Source organism: Malania oleifera, chromosome 4 (assembly GCF_029873635.1).
Source record: "Malania oleifera isolate guangnan ecotype guangnan chromosome 4, ASM2987363v1, whole genome shotgun sequence".
In the NCBI taxonomy this organism is placed as follows: Eukaryota; Viridiplantae; Streptophyta; class Magnoliopsida; order Santalales; family Ximeniaceae; genus Malania; species Malania oleifera.
The window spans coordinates 124,311,276-124,330,416 of NC_080420.1; the positions used below are offsets into that span (position 1 = coordinate 124,311,276).

The 19,141-nt window shown below is 35.8% G+C and overlaps 2 protein-coding genes across 3 annotated transcripts; both read left to right on the plus strand.

The window, feature by feature from the left end:
* Positions 1 to 9,860: 9,860 nt before the first annotated feature.
* Positions 9,861 to 14,237, plus strand: LOC131152947 (uncharacterized). 2 transcript variants are annotated; one of them, XM_058104913.1, is made up of 4 exons: positions 9,861 to 10,236; positions 10,719 to 11,036; positions 12,899 to 13,138; positions 13,819 to 14,237. In XM_058104913.1, the coding sequence occupies exons 2-4, from the start codon at positions 10,824 to 10,826 to the stop codon at positions 14,077 to 14,079; spliced, it is 714 nt and encodes a 237-aa protein (XP_057960896.1). In that variant the 5' UTR covers positions 9,861 to 10,236; positions 10,719 to 10,823; the 3' UTR covers positions 14,080 to 14,237. The 2 variants fall into 2 exon arrangements, with proteins under 2 accessions (XP_057960896.1, XP_057960897.1); XM_058104914.1 differs by having other exon boundaries at positions 12,902 to 13,138.
* Positions 14,238 to 15,810: 1,573 nt separating this feature from the next.
* On the plus strand, positions 15,811 to 18,445 carry LOC131152948 (pentatricopeptide repeat-containing protein At4g14850-like). Its single transcript, XM_058104915.1, has one exon. The coding sequence runs from the start codon at positions 16,056 to 16,058 to the stop codon at positions 18,201 to 18,203; it is 2,148 nt and encodes a 715-aa protein (XP_057960898.1). The 5' UTR covers positions 15,811 to 16,055; the 3' UTR covers positions 18,204 to 18,445.
* Positions 18,446 to 19,141: the final 696 nt, after the last annotated feature.

Here is a 19,141-nt window from a genome sequence, read left to right on the forward strand (position 1 = left end):
TAATTGTAAAGTCATACTACTTTGATACTCCTGTAATAAATACTGAATTACACCTATGCAGCGGAAAACATAAAACTGTACAACCATATACATAATACCAGAATTTAGTATCTCTCCAAAATATACTTACACAAAAACATAACTCTCCAGTATCATCTATCAAGACTCCTGAGATCTACCCAAAAATACTTTTCTCCTAAAAACACTTACCCTACAAGTAGTGCAATTGACCTCCCTATCTTCGAGTCTGATCTGCTCGTCTAGCTGGATCACCTAAAAAATATTAAATTACTAGGATGAGACAACGCTTATTAAGACGAAATATGCTATTGCTAGTGTGTGGCAACTGAGTTTACATAAATAATTTACTGATAAATAACTGAACTGAGATATCATGTAAAATATAATATTGTATAACTCATACCTATATGGCTTAAAATACAACTGTATTATCTGAACTTTCTATTTATTCATACTACTAGTAATATAATATATCTGTTGTTATTCTATTATATATATATATATATATATATATATATATATATATAACTGTGAAAACTACCCTGGAAATTTGTATATCATGATTTAACCCCTCATGATAAGGTTGTACGACCCGTAGGCAGGACTTAACTTTGGTTGGCCCACCAGGATAAGTCAATTGAATCTCCATCAATCATTAGACCGACCATACTGCAATCCCTCCAAAGGCTCGGTATCTGATCTCACCTTTGTCAAACTGACCACCTCAAACCAGATTTCTGGGGAGCCTGCAATCCCTCTAAGGCATGATTGACGGAAATCCACACGCTATCTAAGATATGTGATTGCACTTTGTTCTGAAATAGCTACGGTACCATGCTCTGCTGATTAAATCTGATTGAAATAATTCATCAAGGTCTGATACTACATTGTAACGACCTCCTTATAAAAATAAAATTCTCCTCTTCTATTTTAAATTAAAACAATTTCCTACATAACGGAAAGCAAATAACATGAAACACAACCTATATATATATACACAATACCAGAGTGTCTAAACATTCCACAAATATTACATATTTCACGGTACTCTCAAGAACTACTCTTACTAACACCAGAACTAACAAAATTGAACCCCAAAACACTCACTCTCTAAAAGGGCAGACTAATAGCTCTTCTATCTACGAGCCTGCTCCGCTCGCCCAACTGGCTCACCTGAAAAATAATTCAACCCTTGGATGAGCCAATGCTCAGTAAGACGAAACATGCTATTACTAGTGTGTGGCTACTAAGATGTGGATCTGTAAAAATTAATCAGAAATAAGAGAGGTACAAATACTAAGGCTGAAAATGCTAATACTACATAACATATTATAAAACCTTTAACTACATAATTTAACATGTCAAATTGTATGAAATTACTTTTCATAATAATACTACTATTTCAGAAAATCTGATAATACTATAATATTTGAGAATATTTCCCTGGATGGTTGTATGTCATGATTTAACCCCTCATGATAGGGTTGTGCGGCCCGAAAGTTGAATCTATTCTGGCTGGTCGACCAGGGTAAACCACTCTACTCCTCTATCAGATCGGCCCTCCTTAACTCATATCTAATGGGGAGCCTGTCCACAACTAGGCACGATTGACCTAATACCATTTACTATCTGAGTTAAGTGGTTGTACTCTGAACTGAATATTTGTATATCTGTAGCTACGGTACCATGCTCTGCTGTCTGATCCATCAGGGTTTGATACTATATAATATGTTTCTATATACAACTAACTGTTTTACCATGATTCTGTAATAACTGTATAACCATAACACTGTAATAATATGTAATTATATCAATTGTATTTTTCCGAGATAAATTGTAATTCTACCTGTTATGGTACTGTAAAACTATAAAATCATGGTATTTTGAAAGATACTGTAAATGCATTTTTATTGTCTGTATATTCTGTAAAACATGTTCCTGAAAATACTATAAAAACATGTTTCTATACTGTATTCATACTCTAATGCCACACAATAATTTAAAATACTTTAACATCAATAATAAATTGCATAAATTTCTGCTCTAAATATTAATCTGGTAAAAACATAAACTTCGTATTGAAATCATACTAGGTTTTCCTAGCATAGCATGTTTCCCTTACCAAACTGTTAAAAAGCTCCTATCGTACACTGATCCTACACCCGCAGGGCTTCCTATTCCACACAGTGCAAACCACATTTGGCAGAATAGAATATCCATATTTCTTGGCCTACATCATTTCCTACAACTGCCAGAAGGTCAAAAACTGAATAAAAGTCCTTATCCTAATTCTGGGGAGAAATCCAACTCAATTCCACCGACGATCCGCCCCAGCATATTTGAAAAGAATTTCGTCAGGAGCGTCGTGGTGGCCTCAGATCGTCAATACGGCAACTGACGGGGCCGAAATCGAAGAAAGTTGGAAGGAAAACCGTCCAGGAGAGAGAGAGAGGAGAGATTTACACCGGAAATAACGCGAAAAAACCAAGTTTAGGCTATTTATACTGCGGCCTTCGTCGACGAGCCACGTCATCTCGTCGATGAGGTCAATAGACAATTCATCGACGAACCCTGCCCTTCGTTGACGAAATTCATAGTCGCCCAAACATCCTCTCGGTATTTTCTCGTCGACAAACCTCGCCCTCGTCAATGAGGTCCTGCTATACCCTTGTTGACGAATCCCTTGTATTCGTCGACGAGGACTAAGGAAAATTTTTTCGTTATTATCCCCAAAGTGTAATGTCATCGACGAATATATATAATTATCTTATTGTTTCATCATGATTCCAAAATAATCATAACATTGTAAAACTGATCTGAAAATACTATAATATCTAACTGAAATAACTGTAATATCTGATCTGTAATATCTGAACTGAATAAATTGTAATATCTAAGTGTTATGATTTTGAAATTCTGGACTTATGGTATTTTGTAAATATTGTAAAATATCTGTCTGTAATACACTGCAATTCATAATTCTGTAAAATCTGGTAAAACATATTTCTGTGCAAAAATATTGTAAATCATGATATTCTGAAAACTATATAAACGTTGTATTGAGCAAATACCTACTCAAGCCACATAATTAATAAAACTCATGTTTTGAAATCTGTAATACTGTATAATTTATACCCTGTATCTTAATAAACAAATATTATAATTTACTGATAAAATTTCTGAATTTACTAACATAACATATTTCCCTTACCTGACAAAATAGGCTCGTCTACTAATTCTAACTCATATCCACAGTGTTCATAATTCCATAATCCTGAAATTATACATACATATATATATATATATATATATATATATATATATATATATTCCTGTTAATTAACTGAATTCCCAAAATAATTTTCATTCTCACATTTCCTGAATTCATAAACTATCTATCACCTTAGCGATTTAAACTTGGCGATGAATGCTTTCGACTTAAGAGGACCAAAAAGTCACAATAGATATTTCTTTAAGTGAACTAAGCCAATATTGCCTCTCTTGATGTGAATTTCAATACGTGTGAGAGGCACAAGTTAGAATAAGTTTCATATTTAACAGTTTGCGCATAGGTTTCTTTGAACTATGTATCTATATTTTATTTTTTTTATTTTTATTTTTTTTAAATAGAAACCTAAAGCAATCATTTTAGCTATTTAACTTATTCTGAAGAGGTGAAGCTCTAAATGATTTGATGTTAATGTTTGAGAGTTTATGAAGCTAGCGGGGATAAATACTCTTAAAGATTAAATTATTAATATGTTCAGAAGAGTATTTTGATAGAAGTAGGATATTATACAAGGTAAGAATTCTAAAGAGCATGTCCTAACTTATTTTGGAAAAGAGCAATGTAGAGTATATGAATAACTAATAACTGATGCTCTTTGGTGATTGGAATGTATCCTTAAGACATGATCATGATTTAGAGCAAGGATACAACTGGTGGGTAGAAGGCATGTCTTATGATGAACACTCAATCTATATTAGTCATTTATGATCAATAGTGCCTTAAGCCTAGAGTGATGACTTGATTTTGATTTAGACATTTCATATTCAAATATGAGTTTAGGACAAGATGTAAAAAATAGAAGGATTCATTTCCTAAAGCTCAAACTTGTGCAATTGACAGAGTATGTTTAACTTTAGATATCCATATTTAAGCAAGAGTTAAGCAATTTGAATTGTTTACCAAGCAAAAGTGCTTTGTCCATTTTGAAAGTGGATTTTAATCTTAGTATAACAAAATAGTATATAGAGAATGCAAATACTAAGTTTTGGAAATTTAAGCATAGACCACTTCCTAGCCTTTTAATCATCACTACCCCCTAAATCTAGTCCTAGGGTCTAAGGAGAAAAATAACTTATTTGATAATTTTAATTTAAATCCATTTTTCCTTAGGTCCTACGGGGTTTGCCTTGCTGATTATCTATTTCATTTATTTTTCTAAGCCTTTTGCACTTCTAAATAGACAGTTAAACCACACGTGCCACATAGTTTTGCAAAATAAGCAAGTATTGAATATACATAAAAAGAGTATGCTTATTTAATCTGTTTTTACTCAATAAGGCATGACAATGGGATTCGCAAGATGCACCCTTTTCTAAAGATTTATTTCTTTCAGCTCCTAAGGGTTTATTTGAATTATACTTCTTAGATTTGAAAATCATTTTAGAATAATTGTCAAGCAGATGATTTTCAAGACCTTCTTAATCTTTTTCTTTTCAAGGATAGCATGATATTCCTTCAATTTTTCTAATTGTTGAGCTATCATTTCATTTTCATTTTTGAAGGATACCTTCTTCTTGTTCACCCTAACTAGAAACTTATTCATTTTCAATAAAGCATTTTCCACTTTTTCACACAAAGGCATGCTTTCACTTATCAATTCAGCACATGATTCATCAAAAGAATAAACACAATAATTTTCACATGAATCATTGCATGCAACAACAACAGTATTTTCACAAGGAATACCAGATGATTCACCATAAAATATATTGCAATATTTTTCACAAGAATCATCACGTGCATCAATAACAAGATTATCACAATATTCAATAGAAGATTTAGCACATGTAGCAACACTACATTCAACACATGAAACCCCAAACGAGCTAGAGTGAGAATCATATACCTCATGTTCTGTTGATGCACTATCCCTATCACTTACTACTCCCTGATCATCTGAACATGACATCTCTAGAGTGATGGTTTCCTTTTCCTGGGTCTCTCCATATCTTATTTCTAGCTCAACCCAGATCTCCCTTGCATTTGTACATGCCATAATCTCAAGCAAAATATTAGAGTCTAAAGCACAATATAGCATGTCCATGGATGTGAATTTGCATGCAACAAATTAATCTACTGCCATACAAATTCCTTTATTGATCACTTGCCAAGCCCCCCAGGCAGTGTAATCAATACCACAAAATAATGGAGGACTGGAAGGTGATCGTCCCTCTCCGAATGGGGATACACCAATTTGAGTCATCCCGATCTTTAGCAAAAATGTTTAAGTCAATGCCACGAGACTTTGATACCAATTGTTAATTTTGGTGTATTCCCAAGAGGGGGAGGGGGTGAATTGGAATTTTAAAATTTATTCTTAGGTTTAGCTAATCTAACAACAGTATATTCGCAACCTAGTTTCTGTCTATACAGTTCCAAATGCGCAGATAAATATAACGTGCGGAAATTAAATCATGCACGACATTCACAATATAACATACACGTGCAGTAAATAAATTACGAACAAATAAAATGCACATATGGTATGTTATCGGAGTTCTACCAATACTGCCTACGTCCCCACCTCTAACTCGCAAGCCCGAGGATTCCACTAATGCTCACTTAACGGGTGGAGCAGCACCGATTACAACCAGGTCAATTAGCGGGGCTGACCTCAACCTACACCTTACCAAAATAATGCACTTAGTTTTCCTAACCAGGTCTAAGTCAATCCGGGACTATTTACCAAGGTTAGTCTCCCTCTTTAGGCCCGTGCCTGGAATACAACAAATTTAACCAATAATGTGCGTACACGTTAAATGCTTCTTACACTAAAAAGATATGTACCAATAAGCTCAACTGAATAATGCACTCATGTATGGTAGGATATTAAGCTAAAGTGAGATTTTGTTAACTCATGTGTTAACTCTTAACACAAGATATATCAATTGTGTGTATGTGAGAGTGAGACTATTGATCTTAAGCTAATATGCTTATTGTGTGAATAATCAAATAGCCTCTACAACCCTGAATAAATATCACAAAAATATTTCTTAAATATAAAGCACAATAGATAATAGGGTTTTAAGCTTGCTAAAGATATTTTCGTCAAAGCACAAATCAAGCTTATGAAAACTTGCAATGAGGATGCAAGATCATTAGCCACACAAGGGTTTTTCTCAATCAAATATTTATGAATAAAATATTATGAGAAAAACCTTAGCTAGCTCTCCAAAAATCAACACGTAATCAAATAAAAACTAGGAAGAGTTTAGGAGCTAAATTTTTGTAATAGGATTGAAGAGATATGAGAATATAGAGATTTTGGACAAAAATATTTTCAGAGAATTTTTCCTAATCTCAAATCCTAATCATACTTAATTTTTGCAAATGAAATATAGTCGTTGGGGACACGTTGGGTATTTTTGAAAAAGATTAAGTAAGTTTAATTAAAATTAACCCAGTTAACTCTCGGTAAAAATTCAACAACCCGAGAGGGTCGGTCGACCATTTTTAAGGTTCGGTCGACCGTGGTGCCCAGTTCGGTTGATTGGGGAAAAATTGATCTGAAAGTATGATCGACCGGACTTCCATAGTTTAAAGGCGATATTCCAATTCCACGTGGTTCGGTCGGCCGGGTCAATTTGAACTACGAGGTTCGATCAATCGGGCCGTTGGCATTTCCCACGTGGGGGTTCAGTCAACCAGGGCGTTGCCCATATAATTTTGGTTGGTCGACCAAGCAGTCAACTTTGACCCCGGATAGGTTCGGTCAATCAAAGTGGCTAAGTATATTATGGTTCGGTTGACCAAATGGTCAACAGCCAACCCTTGGGGATTCGGTCGATCGCAGTGCCTTGTGTATTTTGGTTCAGTCAACCAAATAGTCAACCTGTTGACCTTCGTATGGTTCGGTCGACTAAGTGATTTACCTTGTGAAAGTTCGGTCGACCGAAGCATTGTTCAATGCACAGTTTCTGTCCTATTCCTTATCAAAAGTCACCCTTATTCATATAGGTATAACTTTTAAGTTATGGGGGACTTTACATGTGATATTTTAGGGTCCTAAAGTCAACCTATGGTCTTTGAGAGATAATCTCCAAAAATCTGGTGTTGGTCGATCAAAGGTTAACCGAAGGGTGCCTTAAGGACATTTGGATCCCTATGATCATTTAAGCTTATCAATCCTATCATGCATGCAATGCATTAATTATTACAAACCATATAAGATTACAGACCCAAAATGATAAATAAAAATATAACACAACTTGAAATCTAAATCGATTTTCATGTGCGGCTCCTTTGCAATTTAATGGAATACGCCGGAATATGCTCGTTTAGGTGCTTTTACGGCTTTCACAATGCATCATCATTTGTGCTAACTAAAATATAAACCTGCTCAAATACTTAAAGCACATAGATGAGATATTGTGGTTTGTCATAATCAAAATAGGGATCTGACCAAAAAGCCAACAACTAGGTTGACCTCTAGGGAGCGACCGAGCTGCGATGGTTTTTGAGCACTCGTTAAGACAAGGTCTTTCTTAGGCGTCAAACTTGGAATTAAGGATCCTACAGAAAAACACCTCTATATTGATATTAACTTAATGATCATTTTTATTATTATTATGATTATTATTATTATTATTATTATTTAATCGTATATATATTTTTGGGGTCATTACATGGATTATTAGCAGATCCAGTACTAAATGAAACTTTTTCCAACAGCCTTAAAGGAGTAATTGAAATAACTGAAGAATTTGAAGCAATTATTTCAGATAATTACAAGGTAATTAACAGGAAGAATATGACTGCTCTTATTCCCCAACAGACTATCCTAAAGGTTGAAATGGATGTTAAACTTAAAAAGAGAATGTTCACAACCAAGGCAATAATCAGAATTAGTGAATATCTAGAACTAGCAGAGTACTGGAGGAGAAGTGGTTTATGCATTCCCAAATTGCATATTCCTAGCAACATAGCACTTGAAAATTTATTAGCAGTTCAGAAAGCTCTTAGAATCGGAGATGTCCAATTTTTTGGTTTTAGAAAAATGGGACAAGTCTTTAATTTCTTACCAGCTTTGGTAAAGCATGTATTAAACTTCACCAAACCAGGAAGGCTATGGTGGACATGATACATTGAACTAATTGAATTAAAGATAGGAAAAATTCTATTTTGGAACCTTTTTCCAGAGGACTGGAAAGATGGACTAGTTTCAGATTTCAAAGATGAAGCACCAAATTGGGATGATTTCCATAAACATAGAAAGTTTTATGAATTAGTTCAAAATTTATGGGGAATCTATCTTCTTGAAGCAATATCTACTTTAGACTGTGTGCTGTTTGCGGATCACGAAACCCTAATTGTGATTGAGGGAAAATTTTTCCAACCTTTTGAAAAGGCTAGCTTATCAGACTTTGCTATTGAAGTAAGAAAAATAGTAAGCCAGATCAGAAATTGGGAATGTCATCTTCCATCAACTTAAGCAATGAAGAATGAGCTCCAGATGGTTTTGACAGAACAGGCTAAAAAAGATAAAGATGAAGAAGTCATCGAAGCTTTGAAAGATCTTTGAAAGAAAGACGAAATTTTTTTAGATGATAGTCCACAATTTCATCACCTCCTAGGCTAGACCGATTAGACTAGTTAGTAGGGTCATATCAGACACTCATCTAGAATCGTGTCATATCCAGGCATCATCTAATGAGTGATTCGAAGGGTCATATCAGCTTTATTAAAGGAGATTTCATTTGTCTTGTTTTTTTATAAAGTGAGTTAGCAGACATGACGTGCCATTCCTTTACCTTTTCTTTTCTTTATTAAAGTAGTTTTAGCTTTTTAAAGAAGAAATTTTTTCTTTTTTACTTTTACTTTAAGTCAAATCAAAGAGAAAGAGAGGTTGTGTTTATCCCTTGAGAGCATGAATCAGCCTATATAAGGGAACTCCGACCCTATTGTTCGGAGAGGAAAAATTAATAAAAGTTTTAGTTTGTTTATAGACATCTCTCTCTCTCTCTCTCTCTCTCTCTCTCTCTCTCTCTCTCTCTCTCATATTTTCCTTTTCTAGTAAACGTTGTTGTGTGGGTTGAAGTCCTCTCTCGACTGAAAGACTCTGACGGAGAGGCGTAGAGGCACCACATAGGTACCAGCATAATAGTGGGATTGGAAGATTACCTTCTACAACTTCATGGAGGTCGAGAGAAGAGAAGAAAGAAGAACAAGTATTGATCTTTTATTAATTTAGTTCTTCCACCCCCTTTCATAACGATCTAATTAGTCGAATCCTTTTAATTTAGTAAGAATTAAAAGTCTCGAGAGAAATGTCTAATTGAATTTTTTAATTTTATTATTTTTATATTATATATGTCATATAATATATATTTTATAAATATCTTTAATATTATATATATATATATTATATTTAATATTAATTTATAATCGAATTGAAGTTAATTGAATTGAGTTTGAGTTTTATGAACTCGTGGTCGAGTTGAGTTTGACTTTAACAATTATGAAATCGATTGAATTTGAGTTGAGTCAAGCTTTAAATTATTGGGTTAAGTTAAGTTCAAGTATTTTATTGTATGGATTCGACTTAACTCAAATACACCATCATTAATTTTATACAATTTTTTTAGGAAAAAAAGAAAAGAAAAAGAATGAGGCAGATAGACCCCCGTTGAACCTCTCCCCCAGCTTCCCACTGCCCAGCCTTCTTCCCCCTCTTCGCATGACATCTCAGGCTTCGTCGGAGCCCTAGTGGACTCGCCGCCGCCGTCGAATCTCTCTCCCACCCTCACACTGCTTACAGGCTTCTTAGCCCTCTTCGCTGGACATCTCAGGACTGCTCGCCGACGATCTTGGCAAGGCTCGAATCCACTTCTCTGTCGACGCAGTCTATTATCTGTCGTAGGGTTGAATCGAACCTCTTCTCTGTGTTATCTTTCGTGGGGTCGAAGTATTTGGGGTCTTTGCTCAATGTGAGTCGCCTCTTCTTTTCTCATTTGATCAACTCTTTATGTTGGATACTGCTTCTCTGTTTTTGAACCCTTTGCTTGATCCCAAATTTTCATCAATTTGATGGTGATTGGCGACTACCTATAGAATTTTGGAGGATCATGTATGCTCCTTCCACCTCCCTTGAACATAGGCTTCATATAAACTATAATGCAATATGCTCGTAGTTTACAATTTTGTGATGGTTTTGTTTTAACAGTGATGAGAATTCGCAATCTGAAGATGAAGTTTCTGTATTGTATTCGGAAATTGTCTTAGAAGATAGCTCTTGTTAGCTAAAATTGTTTATTCTTTTACCAATATTTACAATATCGGGCTGATATCTGGTTACGCAGATTGAACTGGACCTTGCCCCATTCCTTGTCAATGGTGTGCTGGTTCTAGAAGACATTTCCCTTGATGTTCCTGGTGATGCTTATATGGATGGTTTTCTTGTCATGTTCAGGAATTTCACGCGGTAAGTTGATATCAGAGAGATTTGAAGTGCAAAAATTCATGATGTTGAAGTTAAATGTTTGATTCACGAGGGCACAAAGCTTTTTTATGAAGGATGGCCTGTGTTCAGATCACTGCCTGTTGCCTTACCTTCAATCCGATGTATATGTCTCAAACACGCTGCCTACCTTCTCTGCCATGCTTTTCACCGAGCCACACTAGGCATATCCCCAGAATTTCCTTGAGACAACCCACTAATGCATCATCATACCAGCTGTGTACGCCCGTGTGCTTATTTGGTGGAAAAGGAAAGTCAGAGAATGACGAGGTAGAGGGCCTATCAAAAGCTTTTCTCTCTTTTTCTTTGTAGTAGTATTAATTGTTCGGATGATAATTGTTTAACTAGGATTGAACAAATAGAGTAATAAAGAAAATTACAAATTGCTTACATCTTGCAAGCAATTGAAAAAAATGGCAGCCTGAACCATCATGAGACTATACTTCTTAATTAGTTGAGCCAAGAGGCATTCCATCATTGGTTAGACCTTTTTGCATTGCAAGATGCTCTTTCAAGTTCAACTTTTGTAGCCAATATTTGATGCACTTGTGCAAGATTTACTGTGCAGGAAGAAGGTACTGTTATTTTCGCCATGCAAGTGACTCAAGTATACCTCTCAGCTGCTATAGAATACTGCCTACGCTGCATACATGAAGAATATAAATGAGATGACTGCTTTTCAGTTTTCACCCATTCAAACTTTGCTTTTGAGTTTGTATCCACAATGGTTGCGTGACTGTTCACCACCTCTGTCTTCTACCTTGATTTAGAATCTTCAAGAGAGCTTATCAGTTGTCAATCAACTGAACTCTACAAAGCCTTATGTCCCAATTCTACTTTTGTTTAGCATTGGGGTTGCATGAAAAGCTTGTTGCACATATAGGGTGTTTCTGATTTAAAAAATCTGAGGTTTGAAAATTGTTTTTTATGTTGGTCTTATGCCTAATGTAATCCTGTAATGGGATGAGTACTGATGCTGCAAAGGCTTATTCTTTTAGCAGTGAGTATATGGAAACCAGATATAAAAATACTGGTGATTTGAATAAGCTGTATGGGTCTAAGGACTTTAAGGTTACATTTGTGCAGAATGGAATAAAATGGGAATGGAATAGAAATTGTATAGGGATATAAAAAAGAAAAAAAAGGCTGTACCCAGTGCACAAGGCTCCCACTTTGAGTGGGGTCTGGGAGAGGTGGATGTCGGCAAGCCTTACCCCCATTTTTGGAGAGGCCGCTCCCAAGTCTCGAACCCGAGACCACCCATACTGAGGCGGAGGCACTTGCCATCGCACCAAGGCATGGCCTCTTGTATAGGGATATAAAATTTATAAAAAATTGAACATTGAAATTTCTTATGTGGATAACTTTTTTTTTTTGCATTGTCATTTGGTTTCTTATGGCAACACTTTTCATTTGTAAGCTATTCGCTTTCCTACACTATGACCATTCTATTCCTTGGAATGGACATTTTGCGCACCAAACATAATCTAAAGGTTATCGTTAAAAATTCTGGTCACGGTTTTAACTACTGTTATACTTTGAATCCCATCCCAATCCCGTCCCAAACTCAACAAAAGCAGTGGATTTTGTTAATTATGTCGTTGTCTTTTTGTAGGAAATGCTCCTAGGAAAAAAGACCTTGGTTCGGTAACTCCACTGTTTACATAAAAAAATCTCCTCTCTGCTGACAAATGGCACAAAATTCCGTGCCTTTAATATTTCCTTCTACAAAGGGTGGATAATATTTTTGTTATTTTTAAACAAATTTTGCCAAGCGGAAGAAAATTTTACTTCCCATATTTTTTGAATGAATTAATATGGGACGTTCGTTTCTATTTTGGAGGGAGGGTGTATGGAGCGCTGATTATGTGATGTGGGGGCACATTCAAGAGCAGACCAATCTGATGACCACAGCTATTCTGTCATTCAACTTTTCCTCTTGATTATTACTCAGGGCATCAAGCTTGTGATTTTATGTGAAGTACATAAAAATTCAGTTAATAAAATGCAAATGCGAGCCTCGTAAAGACAGGGAAGAGGGGGGGCTTATTTTTTCTTAGTTCCTGCAATTGTTTTTTTTTGCTTATTTGACTGGAAATTAAACTTTTTTGATGGGAACATATGATTGCCAGCAGGCTTCTCCCTGGAAAGCTCTTGAGAAAGCCATGGGAAGTTTCAAGAAGGAAGAGTCTATAGAGAATGTGTTGCGGCAGCAGATTGAAAAACAAGAATACTTTGATGACGGGGGCAGTGGTGGGAATCCTCCACGTAGTGGTGGGGATGATTCTGGTGGATCAGAGGATGAAGGCATGGCTGGAATCTTTGATGAACTATTGCAAGTGATCTTGGCAACCATTGGCTTTATATTTCTGGTATTAATCACCCCATTTGTTTGAAGTTTATAAGCCCTTTTTTCTATGTAATTTTTAAAAGTATAATTGTTCTTCCCTAGTGCGATAAGGGGATGAAAAGGCACACAAAATAAATGTATGCTTTTAGCCCTAGGATAAGATTATCAACAAATAATGTTTTTTGTACTGCTGCTTGAAGAAAGTAACATTTGGTTCAGCCGAAAGTTCAAGTTATCTAACCTGGCGATACAATTTTATCATGAAGAGAATTAAAGGTCTATTTTGATCAGATTAAAATTGACATTTGCATGAAGTATAATGAAAAAATAAATAACCCTGGTTTTTGAGACATGGATTTCAGGCTATGGATTTAAAATTGCATTGATTTGCAGAAATTGTGGGACAAAATTTCATCAAATTCCACACAAATTCAAATCCTGGGTTTTAATTATGTGCTCTCAAGTGCTACATTAGATTACCATACCTGAAAAGGGGCCTGCTTGCATGACTTAGTGTCATATGTTTGCAAAATCATACTTGCATTTTGGCCATAACTACGTATGTTTATTTATCATGTAGTATGTGTGATGAAACTTCTGGCTTGAGAACCAATAGACAAGTTAGGATTTTGCAGTTGGTCTACAATTGCATGCGCCTATACCATATCACCTCTTTTTTTTGATCAACTAGTATTTTTGCAGTACATTTTCATCATCCATGGTGAGGAAATTACAAGGCTTGCAAAGGACTACATCAAGTATCTGTTTGGAGGGAGCAAGAGTGTTCGTTTAAAACGCGCCATGTTCAAGTGGAGAAAGTTCTTTGAGAGGCTAATGCCGGAGGTGGAGGAGGACCCGTTTTGGTTGGAACGGGCGATCATCAATACCCCCACCTGGTGGGACAGCCCTGAGAAATACAGAAGAATCATCAGGCATTACTTGGAATCAAAACCTAGTCAGTAACATGAAGTTAATTCTCTTGTATTTGTCTCTGCTTTATCAGCAATTACATTATACTTTTCTTGAATTTGAGGTGGGATTTGTGCTACCATGGCTCCATGATTCTATTGTGTTCAAATCTAAAGTTTCGAAAGTGAACATTGGTATCTGATTGCTGAAAACTATGTAGGGCATTGAGGGATTTGGTGGAAGAAATAGTTTCTTGAAACCAAAGTTAAAGATGATGATTAAACATTTACTTCACGTTTGATTGCGTAATGGAATAAGGTAAAAGTGGAATAATCATTAATATAACAATATTTGTCAATCATGAAATAAATTGCTGTTCATAGCACTATGAAATATTTAACAAAAAGTTCAATAGAGAAATTGGACTTGGCAAAGGATTTCTCTTTTTGGCCGCAGCGTTCATGCAACTATGGTAAGTTTGAGATGTTTGAGCTGCGCTTTAAGCTTTGCATTTACCCAGCACCTCAACATATCAAGAAGTTAAAGAAAGATTTAGGCATGACCCGGTGAAGATGTGCAACTTGACCAAACAGCTTGAGAAAAAAGATGGCAACAATTGCGCATAGCCCAACTTCCCCCTCACCTCCCACTTTTTTTTTTTTCCCTCCAAATTCTCAATTATTATCTTATGAAAATAATATTTTCTTAGGAGTAAATAATCTTTCAAAAAAAAAAAAAAAACCCCATTTAAAAGGTACAAAACTCATCCCAATTGTCATTCAAAATTACCCAAAAGGCTGAGTAGGAGCAGATTTGTTAATTCATTTGGACGTAACAGAGTTTTGCACCTCAAAATTATATATATCTTATATGTTTTAATATTTCTAATCTTAAATAATTTTGAATTTATTTGATATCGTTGCTGTTTTCTGTTTCTATTTGCTCATAGTGAAAAAATAGATTATAAAAATGCGTTTGTTTATTTGTCACTGTTACCGATTTTTAGCTGTTTGCCAAAAAACTGAAAATCATATTTTATGATTTTTCAGTTGTTTTGACAAGTTATTGTCAAAATTTTAATATCTAAAAATAATTTTTTGGATTAAATTATTTATTTTTATTTATTTTTTAAATTAAATCAAAATTAAATGATCATATGATTTTAAATATAAGAAAGAAAAATATACATAAATTTCAAAAAATAATAATAACACCAATTATAAACTGCTTTAAATATTTTTCAATTGTCATGTCGAATAAATTTTTTATTGCAAAGTAAATGTTGAAAGTAGAACAATTAAGTTAAAAAATAATGATAAATTTATTATTATTGTAGTAAATTTTTTAATGTGCATATTTGTAATTTTATTATTTTAATCATACTTTTATAATATTTTGATTTAAAGATGAAAATGAGCATTTTTAATTAAAATTTTAATTTGTATTAATTTTATAAATATTAACTGAACAAATTGTTGATTTTTAGTTTTTAGTTTTTAATTTTCGTTTCTGTTTTTTATTTTTCTAATTTTTTACAGTGATACCAAACTATGCGTGGAATACCCATTTTATCTCTATTTCAACTTTCAAACAAGGCCTAATCTAATGTAAAAGAATTTAAACATAAGACCATGCGTCGGCATAAATTAGAAAAAAATGACAATATTTTTTTCCATGAATGAGGAGTGAGACCGTAAGTCAATTCATGACTTTTTCTTTTAAACATACAATGCAATAGCTCAACTACAGATATTAATCCAGGTACATATTTCAAATTTTACTCAAGTTAACAGCAGCACTATTCCAAAGGCCAAACTAGGGATGATGCTATTAAGCAGTGAAGCCATGAAGTGGTAGAACCTGCAAGGGCTGAACTTCTAGAATTTGCTCCAACACACAATGCCATTGATTTTTCACTCTCTACCCTTTCACTCCATTTGATTTTGGGAGGCAGCAAATTTGAAATATAGTCTGATAGTTTTATTTTATTTTTTCCTTGAACAGATTTGCCCTTATTATATGCCCTTATTATGAGAGCAAGCTTCCACTCAAATCCAATTTTGCTGCAATTAAAACTATACCCGAAATCAAAATCACAATTCCTCCACAAGCCATACCACCAGACCTCAGTGCCTGTCTCTCCCGCCCACCTCAACAACCTCCTCACCACCGCCTCCCATACCCAAAACTTGAAGCATGCCACCCAAATCCACGCCCAACTCATCACCAGCGGCCGCGCTTCCCTCCCTTTCCTCCTCAACAACCTCATCAACTTGTACGCCAAATGCGGCCGTCTCACCCATGGCCTCCTCCTGTTCTCCACTGCCGACGACGATTCCAAGACCGTCGTCACTTGGACCTCCATCATCACCCGCTTGTCCCATCATCACAGGCCCATTGAAGCCTTAACCTTCTTTAACAACATGAGGCGCATTGGTCTCTACCCCAACCAATTCACCTTCTCCGCCGTTTTAACCTCCTGTGCAGCCACAGGAACAGCGGTCCACAGCGGACAAATGCATTCTTTGATTTCCAAACATGGGTTTGACGCGGATTTGTTTGTGGGTTGTGCTCTGATGGCTGCCTATTTCAGGTGTTGTGAAGTGAGTTATGCACGGAAGATGTTCAATGAAATGCCGGAGAGAAACCTCGTGTCGTGGAATTGTATGATTGTGGGGTACTTGCAGAACGGGGTCTATGATCGAGCAATTGGGGTTTTTAAGGAGGTTTTTGCCGAAGAATGTGCAAATCTTGATGAAGTGAGCTTTTCGAGTGTGTTGAGTGCGTGTGCTAGCATGGGGGAATTGGATTTTGGGAAACAAGTTCACGGGGTCATTATAAAGCATGGTTTGATGCATTTGGGTTATGTTAAGAATTCCCTTTTAGACATGTATGGTAAATGCGGGTTGTTTGAAGATGCTGTTAAGTTGTTTCATATCAAGGGAGAAAGGGATGTTGTTACGTGGAATATTATGATAATGGGGTGTATACAAAATGATAAGTTCGAAGGAGCTTGTGAATTGTTCTGGGTTATAAGGAATGAAGGGATAGCCCCGGATGAGGCATCATTTTCTACGGTCCTTCATGCTTGTGCTAGTCTTGCTGCGTTGAATCGGGGTGTTTTGATCCATGATCAGGTAATTAAAACAGGGTTTTTAAGGAATACAAGCGTTGCCAGCTCATTAATTACAATGTATGCGAAATGCGGGAGCTTGGTTGATGCTTCTCTGGTGTTTGAAGAGATTGAGTATCGAAATGTGGTTTGTTGGACATCCATCATCACAGCTTGCCAACAGCATGGCTGTGCGAATCAAGTGATTGAGTTGTTTGAGGATATGCTAGTGGAGGGGATCAGTCCTGATTACATCACTTTTGTTTCTGTCCTATCGGCTTGTGGCCACACTGGGCGTGTTGAACAAGGTTTTGCTTACTTCAATTCTATGACGAACGTTCATGGTATGAACCCTGGGCCTGAACACTATGCTTGCATGGTTGACTTACTGGCTCGAGCTGGTCGGCTGGATGAGGCTAAGAGGTTTGTTGAATCAATGCCCATTGGACCTGATGTCTCCATTTGGGGAGCTTTACTTGGGGCTTGCAGGAATTATGGGGATCTTGAAATGGGTAGAGAAGTTGCAGAAAAGCTTTTTGAGATGGAACCGGATAATCCTGGAAATTATGTGCTGCTTTCTAACATGTATATGCGTGATGGAATGCTAAAAGAAGCAAATGAAGTGAGGCGGTTGATGGGCATCAATGGCGTGAGGAAGGAGCCTGGGTGCAGCTGGATAGATGTTAAGAACACGACCTTTGTGTTTACATCACATGATAGGTCGCATTCTAAAGCTGAAGAGATTTATGCGATGTTGGGGAAGTTGAAGGAGTTGGTGAAGAAGAAAGGGTATGTGGCTGAAACCCAATTTGCGGTAAACAGTGTGGGAGAGTACAAAGAGCGGAGCTTGTGGTATCACAGTGAGAAGCTAGCCCTTGCATTTGGGCTGCTGACCCTCCCTGTAGGAATGCCCATTAGAATAAAGAAGAATCTGAGGACTTGTGGTGATTGTCATGTCATTATGAAGTTTGCTTCAGAAATTTTTTGTAGGGAGATTATTGTAAGGGATATCAATCGGTTTCATCGGTTTACCAATGGCTTATGTTCATGCAGAGATTACTGGTGATAGGATTTTTTACATATTGTGTATCATTTGATAATTTCTTTGGATATTCTTCTGACACATGATCCTTTCTGTAACATAACACTAGTGTTTAAAATTTAAATTCTTATGAAGGAGCTTCATTTTGGCTCATTTAAAAAGAAAATAAGCTAGTCCATGCCTCCTTGTAATCCTTTGCTCAGTTCATGTTTAAAAATTAGTAATTACTGTATATTGCATACTCATAGTAAGCTTCCTTTTCATCATATATATGTGTGTGCGTGTATTTTTTCCTTTTATTTATGAATCTGATGAAATATGAATTAAGGAGAATACAGAGACTAAGCTATGGTGATGTGAGTTGGACCTAGAATACATGATACATTGTTGACATATGAGCTGATCTTGTGTTACTTATTAATGAGATCTGTGGTCATGAATATATATTGTTTGGACTTCTTTTATGATTATTACAATGAAGGAGAATATATAATTTCTGAATCAAAGATGTAAGTGCATAGTATTTATTTATTTATGCATGTCCTTCCAGCAAAGTTATTCATTAAAAGTCATTTAATAAGAACTTAAGGCTGCAGAAGTTTAAAACCTTCTATACTTACCGCGAGTGAGGCATCCTCACAAATTATATCTTTAAGGCATGCAGTACACGTAGTACCTCTGATCTCTACCTGTCACTGTTGACTTCACTTTGAAGCATTTTCTGTTACGAAGTTAAATATCATATTTGAGCTCATTATACTTGTTTTTAATTCTTGTCTTTGGGTTCTGGTGCATTTGCAGATGGTAGCTTGGACACCTGGAACTGCAAATAGTCTAAAAGCTGTGAGGTCTGTTTTTCCTTGGGATTTGGCTTAGTGTTACGAAACATGACTACGGCAATCAAATGTTAAAAAAAAAAAAAAAAACTGCACCAGTAGGCCCCAAGGCAGTTAGGGAGAAGT

What these genes read in the sequence shown, in the direction of transcription:
- LOC131152947 (XM_058104913.1), top strand. Translation starts at nt 10,824, where the DNA reads ATGGCCTGTGTTCAGATCACTGCCTGTTGCCTTACCTTCAATCCGATG. An exon ending in GAAAGTCAGAGAATGACGAG is followed by an intron (nt 11,037 to 12,898) that starts GTAGAGGGCCTA and finishes TATGATTGCCAG; the next exon opens with CAGGCTTCTCCCTGGAAAGC. An exon ending in CCATTGGCTTTATATTTCTG is followed by an intron (nt 13,139 to 13,818) that starts GTATTAATCACC and finishes GTATTTTTGCAG; the next exon opens with TACATTTTCATCATCCATGG.
- LOC131152948 (XM_058104915.1), top strand. Translation starts at nt 16,056, where the DNA reads ATGAGAGCAAGCTTCCACTCAAATCCAATTTTGCTGCAATTAAAACTA.